Genomic DNA, 15045 nt, shown 5'->3' on the forward strand with positions numbered 1-15045 from the left:
AAAAAAAAAAAAATTTAGATTTCTTTTTTAACGATGAGTTCCATATTTATTGTTTCAAAGGCATTTCAATTCTATAAACTGTGTCAAGGAAGTCTAATACAAGCCTACATTTTTAAAAAAAGAGTATTTAAAACACTGTTGAAACAAATATACAGTACTGTGAAAAAGTATTTGCCCCCTTCTAGATTTCTTTTTTTTTTTTGCATATTTGTCACACTTAAATATGTCAAATCATCACACAAATTTTAATATTAGACAAACATAACCTGAGTAAATACAAAATGCAGTTTTTAAATAATGATTTTATTTATTAAGGAAAAAAAGCTATCCAGACCTACATGACCCCATGTGAAAAAGTAATTGTCCCCCTGAATTTAATATCTGGTTGTGCCACCCACAGCAGCAATAACTGCAATCAAGCATGTGCGATAATGTTGTTTTAACTCAGCCACATTGGAGGGTTTTCAGGCATGAACTGCCCGTGTAAGGTCACACCGCAGCATTTCAATTGGAAAACTTTCATTTTGTTTTTTTTTTTTAAGCCATTCAGAGGTGGACTTGCTGGTGTGTTTCAGGTCGTTGTCCTGTTGCATAACCCAAGTGTGCTTGAGCTTGAGGTCACGAACTGATGGCTGAACGTTCTCTTTCAAAATTTTCTGGTAGAAAGCAGAATTCATGGTTCCATCAATCACAGCAAGTCATCCAGTTCCTGAAGCAGCAAAGCAGCCCCAGACCATCACACTACCACCACCATGTTCGACTTTTGGTATGATGTTCTTTTTATCAATGCTTTGTTCTTTTTTCACCAGATGTAACAGAACACACACCTTCCAAAAAGTTCAACTTTTGTCTCGTCAGTCCACAGAATATGTTTCCAAAAGTCTTGGGGATCATCAAGATGTTTCTTGGCAAATGTGAGTCGAGCATTTGTATTCTTTTTGGTCAGTGGTGGTTTTCGCCTTAGAACTCTCCCATGGATGCCATTTTTGCCCAGTCTCTTTCAATCAATCAATCAATCAATCAATCAATCAATCAATCAATCAATCAATCAATCAATCAATCAATCAATCAATCAATCAATCAATCAATCAATCAAAGAACTTTATTTATCCGTTAGGAACTTCATTTGTGCAGAGCATCAGTGCGTGTACAGTTCACATAACCAGGAACACAACACAATATACCACAATCAATCAACAAATACAACGATCAACCAATTAACAGTAAAAATTGGAGAGAAGAAAAAATAAATAAAAAAAAATAAAGCCTGCAAGCACAATAAACACATATGATAAAAACAATTGTGGATAGGTATGATAAAAAACAATTGTCAAAAAATATAGTTAATAAATAAATAAATAAGAGCAATCCCTGGTCGACTTAAAGGAGTGGTGTAAACAACCATATACATACATCAGTCAGGCATTCATGAGCCGGATGGATGTGGGTACAAAGCTTAACATGGCTTTCTTATTGTTGAATCATGAACACTGACCTCAACAGAGGCAAGTGAGGCCTGCGGTTCTTTAGATGTTGTTCTGAGTTCTTTTGTGACCTCCTGGATGAGTCACTATGATTTAAGTGATTTCTTAATTCAACAGGTCTGGCAGTAATCAGGCCAAGCACAGAACCCTGCGGAACTCCATAGCTGACTTTAGTGAGCACAGAGGAGTCGTCATTAACGCGTACAAACTGAGAGCGATCTGACAAGTAGGATTTAAACCAGCTTAGCGCAGTTCCCTTAATGCCAATGAAATGTTCCAGTGTCTGCAATAGGATGCCATGGTCAATGGTGTCAAATGCAGCACTAAGATCCAATAAGACTAGTACAGAGACAAATCCTTTATCAGATGCAATTAGAAGGTCATTTGTAACTTTAACCAGTGCTGTCTCTGTGCTATGATGCACTCTAAATCCTGACTGGAAATCCTCGAATAAACTATTATTGTTTAGAAAGTCGCACAGCTGATTGGCAACTGCTTTCTCAAGAGTTTTTGAGAGAAAGGGAAGGTTGGATATCGGTCTATAGTTGGCTAAAACCCCTGGATCAAGAGTAGGCTTTTTCAGTAGCGGTTTTATCACAGCTACTTTAAAGGACTGTGGTACGTAGCCTGTTGATAAAGAGAGATTGATCATGTCTAATACTCAAGAGTCAATTAGAGGTAATACTTCTTTAAACAGCTTAGTCGGGATAGGATCTAAAATACAGGTTGATGATTTTGATGATGAAATTATTGAAATTAGTTGGTGAAGGTCAACAGGAGTAAAACAGTCTAAAACTGCGACAGACTGAGTAACAGTTTCTACGATTTCTGTGTTTGAAGACAAAACAGTACCTGTTAACAGCAGGAGTCGATGAATTCTGTCTCTAATAGTTAGAATTTTATCATTAAAGAAGCTCATGAAGTCATTACTGTTCAGAGCCAAAGGAATACATGGTTCATCAGAATTATGGCTCTCTGTCAGCCTGGCTACAGTGCTGAAGAGAAACCTGGGATTGTTCTTATTTTCCTCTAGTAGTGCAGAGTAATAGGCTGCCCTGGCACTGCGGAGGGCTTTCCTGTATATTTTAAGACTGTCTTGCCAGGCGGACCGAAATTCTTCCAAATTGGTAGAACGCCATTTCCTTTCTATTTTCCGTGAAGTTTGCTTTAATTTGCGGGTTTGAGGAGTATACCATGGAGCTAACCTCCTCTGTTTAATTTTCTTCTTTTTTAGGGGAGCAACAGAGTCAAGTGTCATACGCAACGATCCTGTAGCACTATCAACCAGGTAGTCAATCTGGGAGAGACTAACGTTAGCATAAGACTCCTCTGTTGTATTGAGACATGGCATTGAATTAAATACTGATGGGATCATATCCTTAAATTTAGCTACAGCACTATCAGACAGGAGTCTGGTATAAGAATTTTTGCCTACTGGCTGGTAGTCTGGTAATATGAATTCGAAAGTTATTAAATGATGGTCTGATAAAAGAGGATTCTGTGAGGAGACTATTAAGTCTTCGATTTCAATGCCATATGTCAGAACAAGGTCGAGGGTGTGGTTAAAACAGTGAGTCGGTTCATGTACATTCTGGCGGAAGCCAACTGAGTCTAATACTGAGATAAACGCAGTGCTAAGGCTGTCATTATCAACGTCGACATGTACATTAAAGTCACCTACAATAATTACTTTATCTGCTTCAAGGACTAAACTTGATAGAAACTCCGAGAACTCAGCTATAAATTCGGAGTAAGGACCAGGAGAGCAGTATACTACAACAAATAAAAGTGGCTGCACTGTTTTCCATTTCTCATGAGAAAGAGTGAGAACAAGGCTTTCAAATGAGTTATAGTCGAGTTTAGGTTTAGGGTTGATCAAAAGGCTTGAGTCAAAAATGGCTGCAACTCCACCTCCTCCGCCGCTGCCTCGAGGAATGTGGGTATTAATATGGCTCGGAGGAGTAGCTTCATTTAGGCTCACATACTCTTCAGGACACAGCCAGGTTTCAGTCAGACAAAATAAATCAACATTATGGTCTGATATTAACTCATTTACTAGAACAGCTTTAGAGGACAGAGATCTGATGTTAAGGAGTCCACATTTAATTCTCCTATCTTCACTCTCGGTGAAAAAGCTAATGAGTGTCAAACTACTCCTTTTAAAAGGAAAAATTCAGGTTGAGTCTTAAGTGTATGTTGAAATAAAGTCATTAAATAATGTTGACGTAAGGGCTACATGTAAGCTAGCACAGTTTAATCCTTACTTTACTGTAATCGTAGACGCTGTTTCACCTAAAGACCAAGTTAATTTGTCAGTTAGACTACTGGGTCGTACTGGCGATGTACGAGTAGTCAAAAGTAGTTCTGTCAGTAGTAATACAGATATAAGTGGTAATAGATATCTTTCCCACACTGCTCACTAATATCAGTAGTATTGATGTGCTAGCAGTTGTATCAACTAGCAATGCTTAGAAAGTAGAAAGGTAGTATCTTAGCATTATGTAGGAGTAGCAATAGTATCTACTGTAGTAGTAATAGCAGTAGTCATCATACAAAATAAGTTGTGGTGTATGCATGGAAGCTAATTGTTCTGTTTTGCCTCTGGAACAGCGCAATTTCATCGAAGCATATTTGGCCACAACAGATACTTGGTTAAGCTATCTATCTATATGAAGTTAATCATCCCATCTACTGAGTTTCAGTGTCATAAATCCCTTGCAGGGGTCAAACATCTATTGGTGGCTCCCTCAGCTCGGTTTTATTGCCAATATAAAAAGCTTTGGTTAGATGTTGATGTCCTCAGACAGCTGGTGTGTTTTTAAGTGCAGCTCAATCAGCCTTATCTGCCGCTGAGATCGCATGTGATGTGTTCAGTGGTTCTCCCAATAGAACTTCCTTCATTATAATTAAGAGTCTAACCTCAGTTGTGTCTGCCAATAATCCGGAATTAGAATTTTAACAGCCTCTGATTTTTCACAATCAGATTTTCTAACAATGTGTACTGTAATGCTGTGGGCCCAGATCATCAGTTCCATCTTATGTTTGAGTGTACAACGCTGCAGTTTGCGAGAACAGGAAACCGGTTTGAGATGAATTGTGTCATCTGACCACATGAGCGTGGCTGGCTTCCATCTGCTGAGCCATTCTGAATTAGACCCTGAATTATTGGTAGCATCTGCACATTTGTAAATTGGTAAACTGAAGCCATCTGTAAATCTGTCGTTTGGATTGCTGCTTTAGTGGGTTTTTTCCACTGTAGAGTAAAACTGAACAGCATACATCATACTAACAAAAAAAAAAAAAAAATCAAGATAAAAAAGGAATTATATGACAAAAGCTTTGGTGAAAATACATTTTTAATTAAAGTTTGCAGAGGTCATACAGAGGAAAACCAGAATGGGTCATTAACTACAGAGAGCACAGCTACAGCTCAGTTTTTTGAAAGTTAGATCAGCAGACATGACTACTACAACTAGCAGTGCAATAATGATTATTTTAAACACAATAAAGCAGCGTTTAACAGTCTTCACTGAAAGTAGAAATGGCACTATGAATACAATGTACAAACTTAACATAAAACTGTACATTAATGACTACACACCCACCGGTCAGAGTGGATCATCTGTGCACCCTTTGGCGTGACATAGCTAAGCTCTCCTGAATGATTCCCGTACAAAGCACCAATCATCTGGCTGGGTTGCTGGAAGGCAGGTTAGTGGGCTCATGGCTGCGCTGAGGCATCAACTCTCAGCAAGGCACTCAACCCCCAACTGTGCCGGCCAACAGCAGACTGTGGTCATACTGGGAGCCGTCCAACTTAATGTGGAACAGTGCTGCTAAAAAAAAGACAGCATATAACCTCAAGTCCACTCTGCTTGGATAAAAAAAAATCTTTACAGTACTCTGATATGTCTCCAGAATCCACCTCTAGTAAAGTCGCAAGTATTCAAGTACCTGAGAGCATCGTCACATTGTCCCTTCATCGTCAGTAACAGAGCTAAAGGGTTTGGTGTTTAACCATTCAGCACCATGGTTGCAGATACTCAGAGACATGGCACCAGTAACATCTGTCTGAGAACAGCTCCTTTAGATACCCGGTTGGCTGTAAACATTTAATGCTTTTGTTATTTTCTCCTCACTGTGATATTTGAAACGAGCAAAGGGAGGATTGTCTGCTGCTGTCAGTGGAAACCGGTGACCAGCAGCTAACAGATTTCCTATTATACCTTGATAACATAACAAAACCTGAAGGGGCCAACGAAAAACAATCACTTCAATATTAGACATACATTCGTCATATCCTTAGTGCTATAAAACAAAGACAATGTTCCATTACAGTCCTTGTAATCAACATATATTAGCTAAAATATAAATAGCAATTGGGCTATAATACACAAGTGATGGGGAATCAGGTAGCTTGATCATGTATGGGAGGGAAAGTTAAGGCTGAAATACAAAATACAGCAGTGGCCGACTCCCACCACAGGAGGGCACTGTCACATTGGCAATACTGCTTCACTCGTTCACTCTGGAATCTCCTGTCCTACAGTTGAACCGTGAGGCGCACCTGAACTGTTCACATCACAACCAATAGTGGAAGGGTTTCACTTCAAAATGCGACCCCCATCAACCATTCATTTGTTCATTTATAAACTAACAAAGCACCAATGGTTTGAAACCACATTCTTCACTTTTAGGATCAACACCTGAGTGTTAAAACAGCACGTTAGCCACAAATTCCACCTCCTTTCGCGTCTAACTGGCTGGAGGGTGGCTGACGTCCAGTCTCCTCTGCGCGGAGCCCCTCTTTCGGGCAGCTGGCACAGCGCTGACTACATTTCCCAGTGCGCCTGGGGTCTGGAAGAAAGCCTTCGAAGCAGATGTGGTTTCCTTTGGAGTATGAGGAGTCTGCAAAGGGAGAGAGCGATGTCAGATTTACACTGTATACTGTGGTGAGCTAGGAGCATTTTCATACATTTCTCTGGAGGTGCATTCGAGGACTCAAGGTGTGAGTTTTTCTCGGTGCTAAAACATTGCTGCTCAACATCTGAGCTTCTCTGGATGCTTCACATCTGATCCCTGCTTACAACTGCCAGAACATGATAACATAACAATACTATAAATGAATATAAGCAAAGAAACGTCACTCTGATGAACTCAGGAAGTATTCAGCCTTTCTAATTATCTATCAATCGAACAACTGTTTCAGCTCTACCAGGATATGGCATGCAGTGTGACTAAACACTGCAGCAACTAGCAGCTGGCCCTTTTCATGAAGGTGTCACTCCACTTCCATTGAACATGAAAGTGGGCGGGAAAGCGAGGACGCTCCTGGCTGATGCCTCTGTGCGGCGCAGTCATTGACTCGCCACATTGTCTCTAACGCTGCGTTCGCTTGCCATCCAGCGCCTCAGCAGGCTGTCTAAATGCGCCTCTGTTTGAGAAGAGCAATGCCTGCAGGCTGTGTTGGGCTTTGCAGACAAGAACATTAATCCCTATTTAACAACTTGGAGATTAATCAACTTGAACCGCTGCGGCGCAAAGACGGTGTCTAAAGGAGTAAATGAGGGGAAACCTTCCACATAACAGATGCTGCACTTGCTCTCATGTCAAGCTGTGCTGTGGCATTTTGCCTGATACCAGAAAGGTCACGTCTCATTATGAAAGCAAATGATGTTGAAGTTAATGCGCTTTTAGAGAAGAGACCTGTGTGTGTGTGTGTGTGTGTGTGTGTGTGTGTGTGTGTGTGGACTACAGCGGTTTAGAAAAGTCTCACCAGTGGTTCTGGTGTGTTGATGCTGACAGTCTGACGTGGTCCTGGCGGAGAATGTGGAGTAGCTGCAGCTGAGCTGTACAGTCGGCTCTGTTCTGGAGTGGAGGGCGATGGAACCGATGACCTGCCAATGTCTGATGCTGCTGCCAGGCCATACGGTGCCGCCCCCACCATAAAGTGGGCAGGTGACATCACACCGGGCAGGCTGAAGCTCAGTTTGTTGTGGGCATCAGAGCCTTGTTGTGGTAGGCCGCTGGCCACTAAGGGGTAGTGGGAGAGGGCTGAAGAGGGCAGCAGCACATAGGGCAGCGCCAGGGTGGGGACACCGCTGGGAGGAAGTGCAAGACCAGCTGGTGGCTGGCTGGCAGAGAGGAGGAAGTTGAGGCTGTTCAGACCTGGAGAAGGTGGATGAGGACAAAACAAGAAGAGCTGCTGTGACTTTATTGTAAAACATTTTCAAAAACTCTCCTGACCTGTACTGAGACAGGAAGTGCCCCATCAGTCTTTATTTGACATTTTATTGTTATATCATCATCATCACGGTGGACTGATTTGGCTGCAGTAAAGCAAAAAATGGCATGTTCTCTTCCAAGAAACATACTTTCTTGTTTAGTCTTTTGGCTGAAGATTTAAAAGTTAGAATTGAATAATTTGGTACTGCTTTTTCAAATTTCACCACTTCATACAACAATCGTATAAACGGTCAGAGAACTTCCAATTTTGCCTTCAGCAGGAACTACGAGTCTAATTAACCGAGGATCAGCACGTACCAGAGGCTTCCATTCGGTAAAAATACGCTTATCTATTATCCAAACATCAAAGCCATGTTTCTACATATAGCACATGCTATAGCTAACTCTGTGTGCTGCACGAACACATACAAGCTAACAGACACAAGTTTCGTATGCAGTACCTGCATTGTTGGGCACATAGAGGTAGTGTGATGGCTGGGCGGGCTCTCTGCTGCTGTTGCCACCTGGACTCCCGTCAGCAGGCTGCTCTCTGGAGAGGCCTGCTGGGCGACTGGGGGAGGTCCTGCTGTTGCCTGTTTGTGAACCCCCCGCTGCTTCCCTGTGAGCTTCAGCTCTCATCTGGAAGGAAACACAAACACTGGGAATGAATAAACGTGGATCTCATGATGGACAGTAATTGTAGAGGACCCAACTTCTACAATCAGCTTGAATGAACATTTAATATCATGATAACAATTTATGCCTCAGCAACTAAAAACCAGTTAACTCCTGCCAAGTAATTTAAAAGCTTCAGGTGTGCCTTTCTAAAAGACCAGCTTATCATGAAAAGTGGGACTTTTCCAATCACCAGGACTGTGTGGCCGAGCTAATGGCGAGGGATTTCCAGTGATCAAATATCCTATTCATCACTAATGTGATACGTCTTTAATTACACCAGGGGATGAGTTATCCTCATTAGCCGGCATGTAGTATTTCTTATTTTCAATTTAGCTGACTGCCATCCAGCATGTGAATTTACTGCACAGAACATAAAAAGGGCATCTATCCAGTAACAACCGTCACTGGATGGGCAGAAATTTCCTGCACAGCTGCCAGAGTTCGCACTGGATCGAAGGAGCTGGATCATAGAACAATGGGACTGATGTCTCTGCGCTGGCTCACTGTTCATGCGTGAGCTTTAAATGAAAAGGCTTGCTCATATTTTTTTTCTGATTTATTAAGTGTGCAGATGCTCTCTGGGTGATGTGCACGTTAATTAAAAGGAAGTTGAATCTGGGGGGAGACGTAATATAATCATATTACTCAGTCAGTCTGGACCAAAATGACAATAACGATGGCTGATGCATCAAACACTCACCAGGTCACATTCCTCTAACCCAGATGTTCCCCTCTTTTTCACCGCCACCCCCTCCTCCCCTTCCTCCCTCCTCCTCTTCCTCCCCTCCTCAGACTCCAACCTCGGCGATCTCTGGCCTTCAGCTGCCTGGTCCGGCTTGTCCGGCGCCCTGTATAGCATGACCACCGAGGGCTGGGACAAGCTGGGCAGGTAGGCCAAGCACTGGGGAGAGGACGAGGAAGGTGTGATGAGGCTCTCCGGGTGGAGGGAAGGCACCAGCAGGGTGGGATGGGTGGAGGATGGGGGCAGCTGGCTGTTGCTGCTGCGGAAGGAGGTCTGCGATGCAGCGCTGGGACAGTTACTGCAAAGAAACCAGACAGTATCAACAAATGAGCGGTCGTTAGGCATTCATCCCTGCAGGCTTTGGTCAGTCATGAGTCAACTGAGTCAGGTAGTTTTACATTGGATGCATCGCCCCAGGCACCAGGAACGACGCCAGAGGAGCTGAATTCCTGAACCCCTGGAAAAGTCCTTGTGGTAAAAAAAGGGGCTCGATTTCTCTGATCTCTCTCGCTCATGTGCCGACTTCCAGCTGACCACCTCCCCGCTATGAACCCCTGACTGATATCCTGTGGGCTACCACTGCCTCTGGTGCATTTCACCCAGCTTCATGTCAAAAATATCCCCTTTCAACACACACTTCTACGTCCCATTATCTCCCTCCCTCCATAAACACTTAACAGCCACAGTCTTGAGGCAGCAGTGGTTTGGCCGACCATAGAAATAACATGAAGTACTGAACACTGTTTCTATGGAGCCAATGCATATATTCATAGGAGACGAACGCTATTGGTGTCCACAGCAGTCAGCTCACGTTGCACGCTGCCTAAAGCTAAACACATGAGCCAGTGCAAACACTGCCAGTGAGTGTGAAATGTTCTGAACGAAGCTTTGGATACCATTATCCATCCATCCATCCATTTTCTATACTGCCTATTCCTTGCGGGGTTGCGGGGGTGCTGGAGCCTATCCCAGCCATCAACGGGCGAGAGGCGGGGTACACCCTGGACCGGTCGCCAGTCGATTGCAGGGCACAAACAAACAACCATTCACACTCACACCTAGGGGCAATTTTAGAGTCACCAATTAACCTAATGAGCATGTTTTTGGTCTGTGGGAGGAAGCCGGAGTGCCTGGAGAGAACCCACGCATGCACGGGAAGAACATGCAAATTTCACACAGAAAGGCCTGACCCGGGATTATTATCTAATCTCTTGTTACAGGCAGCCGGTGTGGACGCTCCACAGCGGTGCTGACACAGTCCTGGCAGCTGTTGAGCGATTGTGTGCAGTAAATCTGTGGTGGCTGACTGCAGATAAATCTAAACCAAGACAGGACTCAACTGTGAAATGCAGAATCAGAAGGATCAGGGTTTTCCCTACAATTTTTCACAGCATCTAAGCCGAATGAACAGAAAAATAAGCCCCAAGTGTGCGCGTGTGTTAGTATAAACTCACTCAGGGCTGTTTCCAAACTGCAGTCGACACACTGCATTGCTGCTTGTCCTTCTGGAATAATCCACAGGCTGGTTTGGCAGACCTGCGGCATGAAGGTAGAAACCAATTACTCAGACAGGAACAGAAAAACATTCTACTGTAATAAACAGTTCTGTTTGACCGATGAAACAGCGAGTCAGAGAGGCCCTTACCGGCAGCTTCTCGGCGCGGACTGCTGGGTGCAGAGCTGACCTGCCGCTGGACGGCCACAGACGTCGGCGTGATGTTGAACGAGCCGTGGCGGGCCATCCTGGCTTTTCTGAGGTCTGCCATTGGCTGTGTGGTCACAGCTGCCACGTTCACGCTGTTTCCTACAGATGATGATAGTGAGACGATAAGGCTGAGTTAGCACGACAGCAGTAACAACATGTGAATGACTGCCAGCAGAGGTCTTTGAAAGGGATCAGGAGTGTTTCTGAACTACTTCAGTGTAGTTTACAAAGCCAGTCTTTAACTCTTACCAGCATTTGTGGAGTTGCTGAATTCAACAGGGCCGAGCCACTTGAAAGCCGGCTTCCTGCCTGACTCCTCGCGGACATGGACCTTCTTTATGAGGCCCAGGCTGGTCAGCACATTGGCGATGTCGTACAGTCGCCGCACTTTGGCTGCAGATCCAGAGGTGAGGTTTAGTTTTGATCAAACAGAAGAAACAGTATTTGCTTTACATATTATCGATTCTTTCTCTCTCACTTTTGTATTTGCTGTGGCTCGACGAGTCCTGGCTCTCCTCGATGAGGATCTTCGCCGCCGCGTCTAGAGTTACGGTCTGGGTTTTGGACACCAGGAACAGCATGACAAACTTCTGGCTCATGATGCGCAGAGATTTGTCTTTCCTGTTGCCACCAGCTACAAACAACAGAGAAAAAAAACAAGTATGTCACACTACTGCAGTCACAGGGTTAAATTCAGAAAATATCATAATAATATTAACATTCTCTCATCATAAACTGTGAGATTTTGTTTTGATGACAGGCATGCTGCATTATTATATGAGGCCATCACATCCAATAAGCCACAACAATACCAGCTCACACTAACCACTCAATGGACATCACAGCCTGCTCCCAGGGTTCACCTTTGTAAACTACCTCTTTGTCATGAGTGCTATTGTCACCCAGCCACACTGACAAGTCAACATACACACACACACACACCCTGTTGATGAAAACTCTGTGCGTGTAAGAGGAGGTTGGGTCGCTATGGAAACCAGGCTTGTGTTCACTCCTGTTGGTGCGAGGGGGGAAGGAGTTATCGTTTAGCTGTAGTGTTAATTTGGTGGCACCTTCTCCTGAAATAACCCCCACGCTCGAAGTTTTCCAAGTGCAGTATCAAACTGATGGTCTTAAGTTCAACAATAAGCTCCTTTATCACCGCTGTTAGAGCAGCCAATGTAAACACATGTGAAGGCGCCGGGGGGGGGGGGGGGGGGGGAATAGAAGCTAGTGGAAATCTCTTGTTTCGTTACCACTGCCAGCGTCTCCTTCCGCTCCGTCATCCTCGCGCCCCGGACCAGCCTCTCTGGCCTCGGAGGCCAGCTCCATCTGGAGGTGGTAGCCCTGCTGCCGGCCCCTCCGCTGCAGCTCCTCCAGCGTGGCCTCAAGCTGCCGACGGCCGTGCCAGGTGTAGCTGTTCTTGGCTATCCGACCCACGATCATGAGAGACTCCAGCACATTGACTATGTCGTAGATTCGCCGCCGTTCCACCCCTGACAATTAGAGTGAGAGAGCAGAGAAATGACCTGTCTGCTCTTGGAAAACATGCTCACATTTGGATAAAAACAGGCTGGGACAAGTCTAGCCCCCCTCCCCTCCCTCGAGACTCAGACTCTTACCAAGACTGGTCGCCACCTCGTCCAGTGAGATCCAGATGGGGCTGTGTGGCGGTGGGTAATCTGGGTAGAGGGCCAGGAACTTCTGGCACAGCAGACCCAAACTCTTCTGCTTCCTGCTCGGCTTTTTGTCAGCGTCATCCTCTTCCTCCGCGGCTTCAAACTGGACAGACAGATGAACACATAAATAGGTAAACCGATCCTATAAGGCTGGGAAAAACTTTCACGCCACAAAAGCTCAGGGCGATTTAGGCTCCGGCTGCCATTTTATATTAAATATGACTTCATTTATTATGCATAAGTGAGTGATTGCATTTGTGCTTTTGAAAACCTCTTGATTTTCTTGTTTAGCTCTTAGCCTCTGTGGTGGGTGCTGAAATGTTCCATCTCACATACCTGACAAGACTCTTCCACCTCTGTATCCTCCGGCACAACATCTGGACTCACAGGCTTCTCCTCGTTCTCTATAGGCCTAAAGAGCACTTTTTTCATCTCCCTGTCCCGGATGTCTGGGCTTGCAGCGCTGATCAGCATCTTCAGATTGGCTGTGGGCGTCCAGGGCTCCACCAGAGCCGTGTGTTTGATGGGGGTGATGTGGACCATGTCGGGGGTGGTGCCTTTTCTGCCTATCAGCAAAACCGGAACAACGGACTCGGCTGATTTCATTGGCGTGGATCTTTTCTTTTCTTTGCAGATGTTTTCCTGTGATGGAGACAGCAGAATGAAATACCACCAGCAGTCATTTTAAAGCTGCTGCTTTCCATCACATGGCTTTATTTAGGCAGTCAAATGCTGACAGTAGGACAGCCACCTGAGGCATGCTGACGCATTTGATTTTTCCCCAATCCACAAACTTTTTGCCCGCTGTGTCTCATGAAAACCCTGCTGCTTAAAGCCAAACCCCACTGCAGCCTTGCCCATATCTCATAGACTCTTAACATGTCACAACATTGCTCTAAACCTCTCTCTGATTAGCTGTGCAGCTCTCCCTCATTTGCAGACATACCAGACCTGCTGCACTTCTCTGACCACACCTTGGATTGAAGATTGAAGCAGTGGGCTACCTTACCTTTTGTTCATTGTGGCCCCCATCCTCCTCCTCCTCCTCTGGCTCTACTGTGAAACTTTTCCTTGGACTTGTGAGGTCTTTCAGTGCAAGACATTCAACTTCCATCTGCGTAACCTGTAGTCCAAAAAAAGAAATGTACGTGTAGAAACTCAGAAACAGATGCACGTAAAACACACTAGCAGGGGTGATGGGGAAGTTAAGAGATTTCAAGCAGCTCAGAAAACGAGTGTTCTTGAATTTGGCGCAAAGAACATCAGCTAATTAGCCCTTAGCAAGCTAACGGCAGTAACGTAACTATCAATTTCCCTCCTTAATACTCAGGTCTATTGCTAAACCTTAAACCTACTGACTAGCAGCTAATGTAGGAAGTTGAAAGTATTATTGCATGACCTTAATTAGTTACGTTAGATCTAAGTTGTAACGTAGGATGGAGCGTTAACGTTATTAACGTAGTACAGGGCCAATTCACCCAAATGAGTGCACACACTTAGGTGTGGCAGTTCTTGTGAAAGACAGCGACTATATATCTGTGACTTATTAATAGTCATAAAAGCTAACTTAGCTGTAATTAGCTCCTCGGCTAATGTTACTAGCTCAGCTGATAAGCGTATCACAACTAGGAAACAACTGGAGGGAAAACACCATTCCTCACCTTACTCCGATTTTGAATGAATGAAATATTCCAGTGTTGCTCAGTGTCCGTTGTTACAGGCTTGTCAGTGCGTAGTTTTTCAGATCAGCATAGCAGATAATTTCCCTCTTTAAAATAAGCGGGTAGTCCTCCTAAGCCTGTATCTATACTCCTTAAAGACTCCTGTCCGATTAGCGGAAACTCTGCACTGTCCCGTGGAGTCCAGCATCACCCGCTCAAGCTTGTTTTCTGGCGCTCTCAGGCATCTGGGTCAGTCTAGCCAATCAGCACCCAGACGAGGGGCGACGTCATGCAGCTCCAACCAGTCAGTGATATTGTGCCCGGGTACGCGCCTCAGCCTCAACCAATGGGCGTGAGTTAAGACCACGCCTCCAGAGTTGTGTTGGCGGGGCAACCGGCGCGCTCTGTCCAGCTTGAGGGGAGTTTAAAGAAAGAAGCGACATCTCACTCTCTAGTTTTTTTTTTCTGGGTATATCAACAGAAATGGCGGCGGGGAACCTGTTTAATATGGTCAGCAGTTTTTAGGTAATTTACTTAGAACAATTGACGCTCGAACAAGAAACACTGCCTGGTGTAGTGTTCTCCACACTGTAAAAGACAATATGAGACAGAAATGGAGCTCGACACAAACTTCATAGGTGCATTTGTAATAGTTTAACATTACTTGAGTAATCTGAATCACAACTTCTATACCTGATTGATAAACCTGGCCACTTTTATACAAGTAAAAGACATCTAATATATTTCGAGTACTTAGTTCTTAGTACTTAATTAGTTCTACGTGCCATCCTGCTACGTTGTTTTTTTTTTTGTTTGTTTTTTTTGGCGAGTTACCCTCTTCATCATAAACGATCTTTGACTTTCAGCTGAGAGA

The 15045-nt window shown here is 44.4% G+C and overlaps 1 protein-coding gene across 1 annotated transcript; it reads right to left on the reverse strand.

Moving 5' to 3' along the window:
• Positions 1-6131: 6131 nt before the first annotated feature.
• Positions 6132-13624, reverse strand: e2f7 (E2F transcription factor 7). The gene is made up of 12 exons (XM_070992360.1): positions 13520-13624; positions 12847-13152; positions 12454-12613; positions 12088-12327; positions 11313-11468; positions 11084-11227; positions 10775-10933; positions 10584-10665; positions 9088-9427; positions 8171-8348; positions 7261-7652; positions 6132-6392 (listed from the first exon to the last, which is right to left on the reverse strand). Exons 1-12 carry the CDS (start codon positions 13622-13624, stop codon positions 6240-6242), a joined length of 2415 nt encoding a protein of 804 aa, XP_070848461.1. The 3' UTR covers positions 6132-6239.
• Between the last annotated feature and the right edge of the window lie 1421 nt (positions 13625-15045).

Source organism: Chaetodon trifascialis, chromosome 22 (assembly GCF_039877785.1).
Source record: "Chaetodon trifascialis isolate fChaTrf1 chromosome 22, fChaTrf1.hap1, whole genome shotgun sequence".
NCBI lineage: Eukaryota > Metazoa > Chordata > Actinopteri > Chaetodontiformes > Chaetodontidae > Chaetodon > Chaetodon trifascialis.

Coding starts and splice junctions, on each gene's coding strand:
- e2f7 (XM_070992360.1), bottom strand. CDS start 13,624: ATGGAAGTTGAATGTCTTGCACTGAAAGACCTCACAAGTCCAAGGAAA. Junction 11,469..12,087: donor GGAAGGAGACGCTGGCAGTG/GTAACGAAACAA, acceptor TGTTGTTTGTAG/CTGGTGGCAACAGGAAAGAC. Junction 7,653..8,170: donor CTATGTGCCCAACAATGCAG/GTACTGCATACG, acceptor CACCTTCTCCAG/GTCTGAACAGCCTCAACTTC.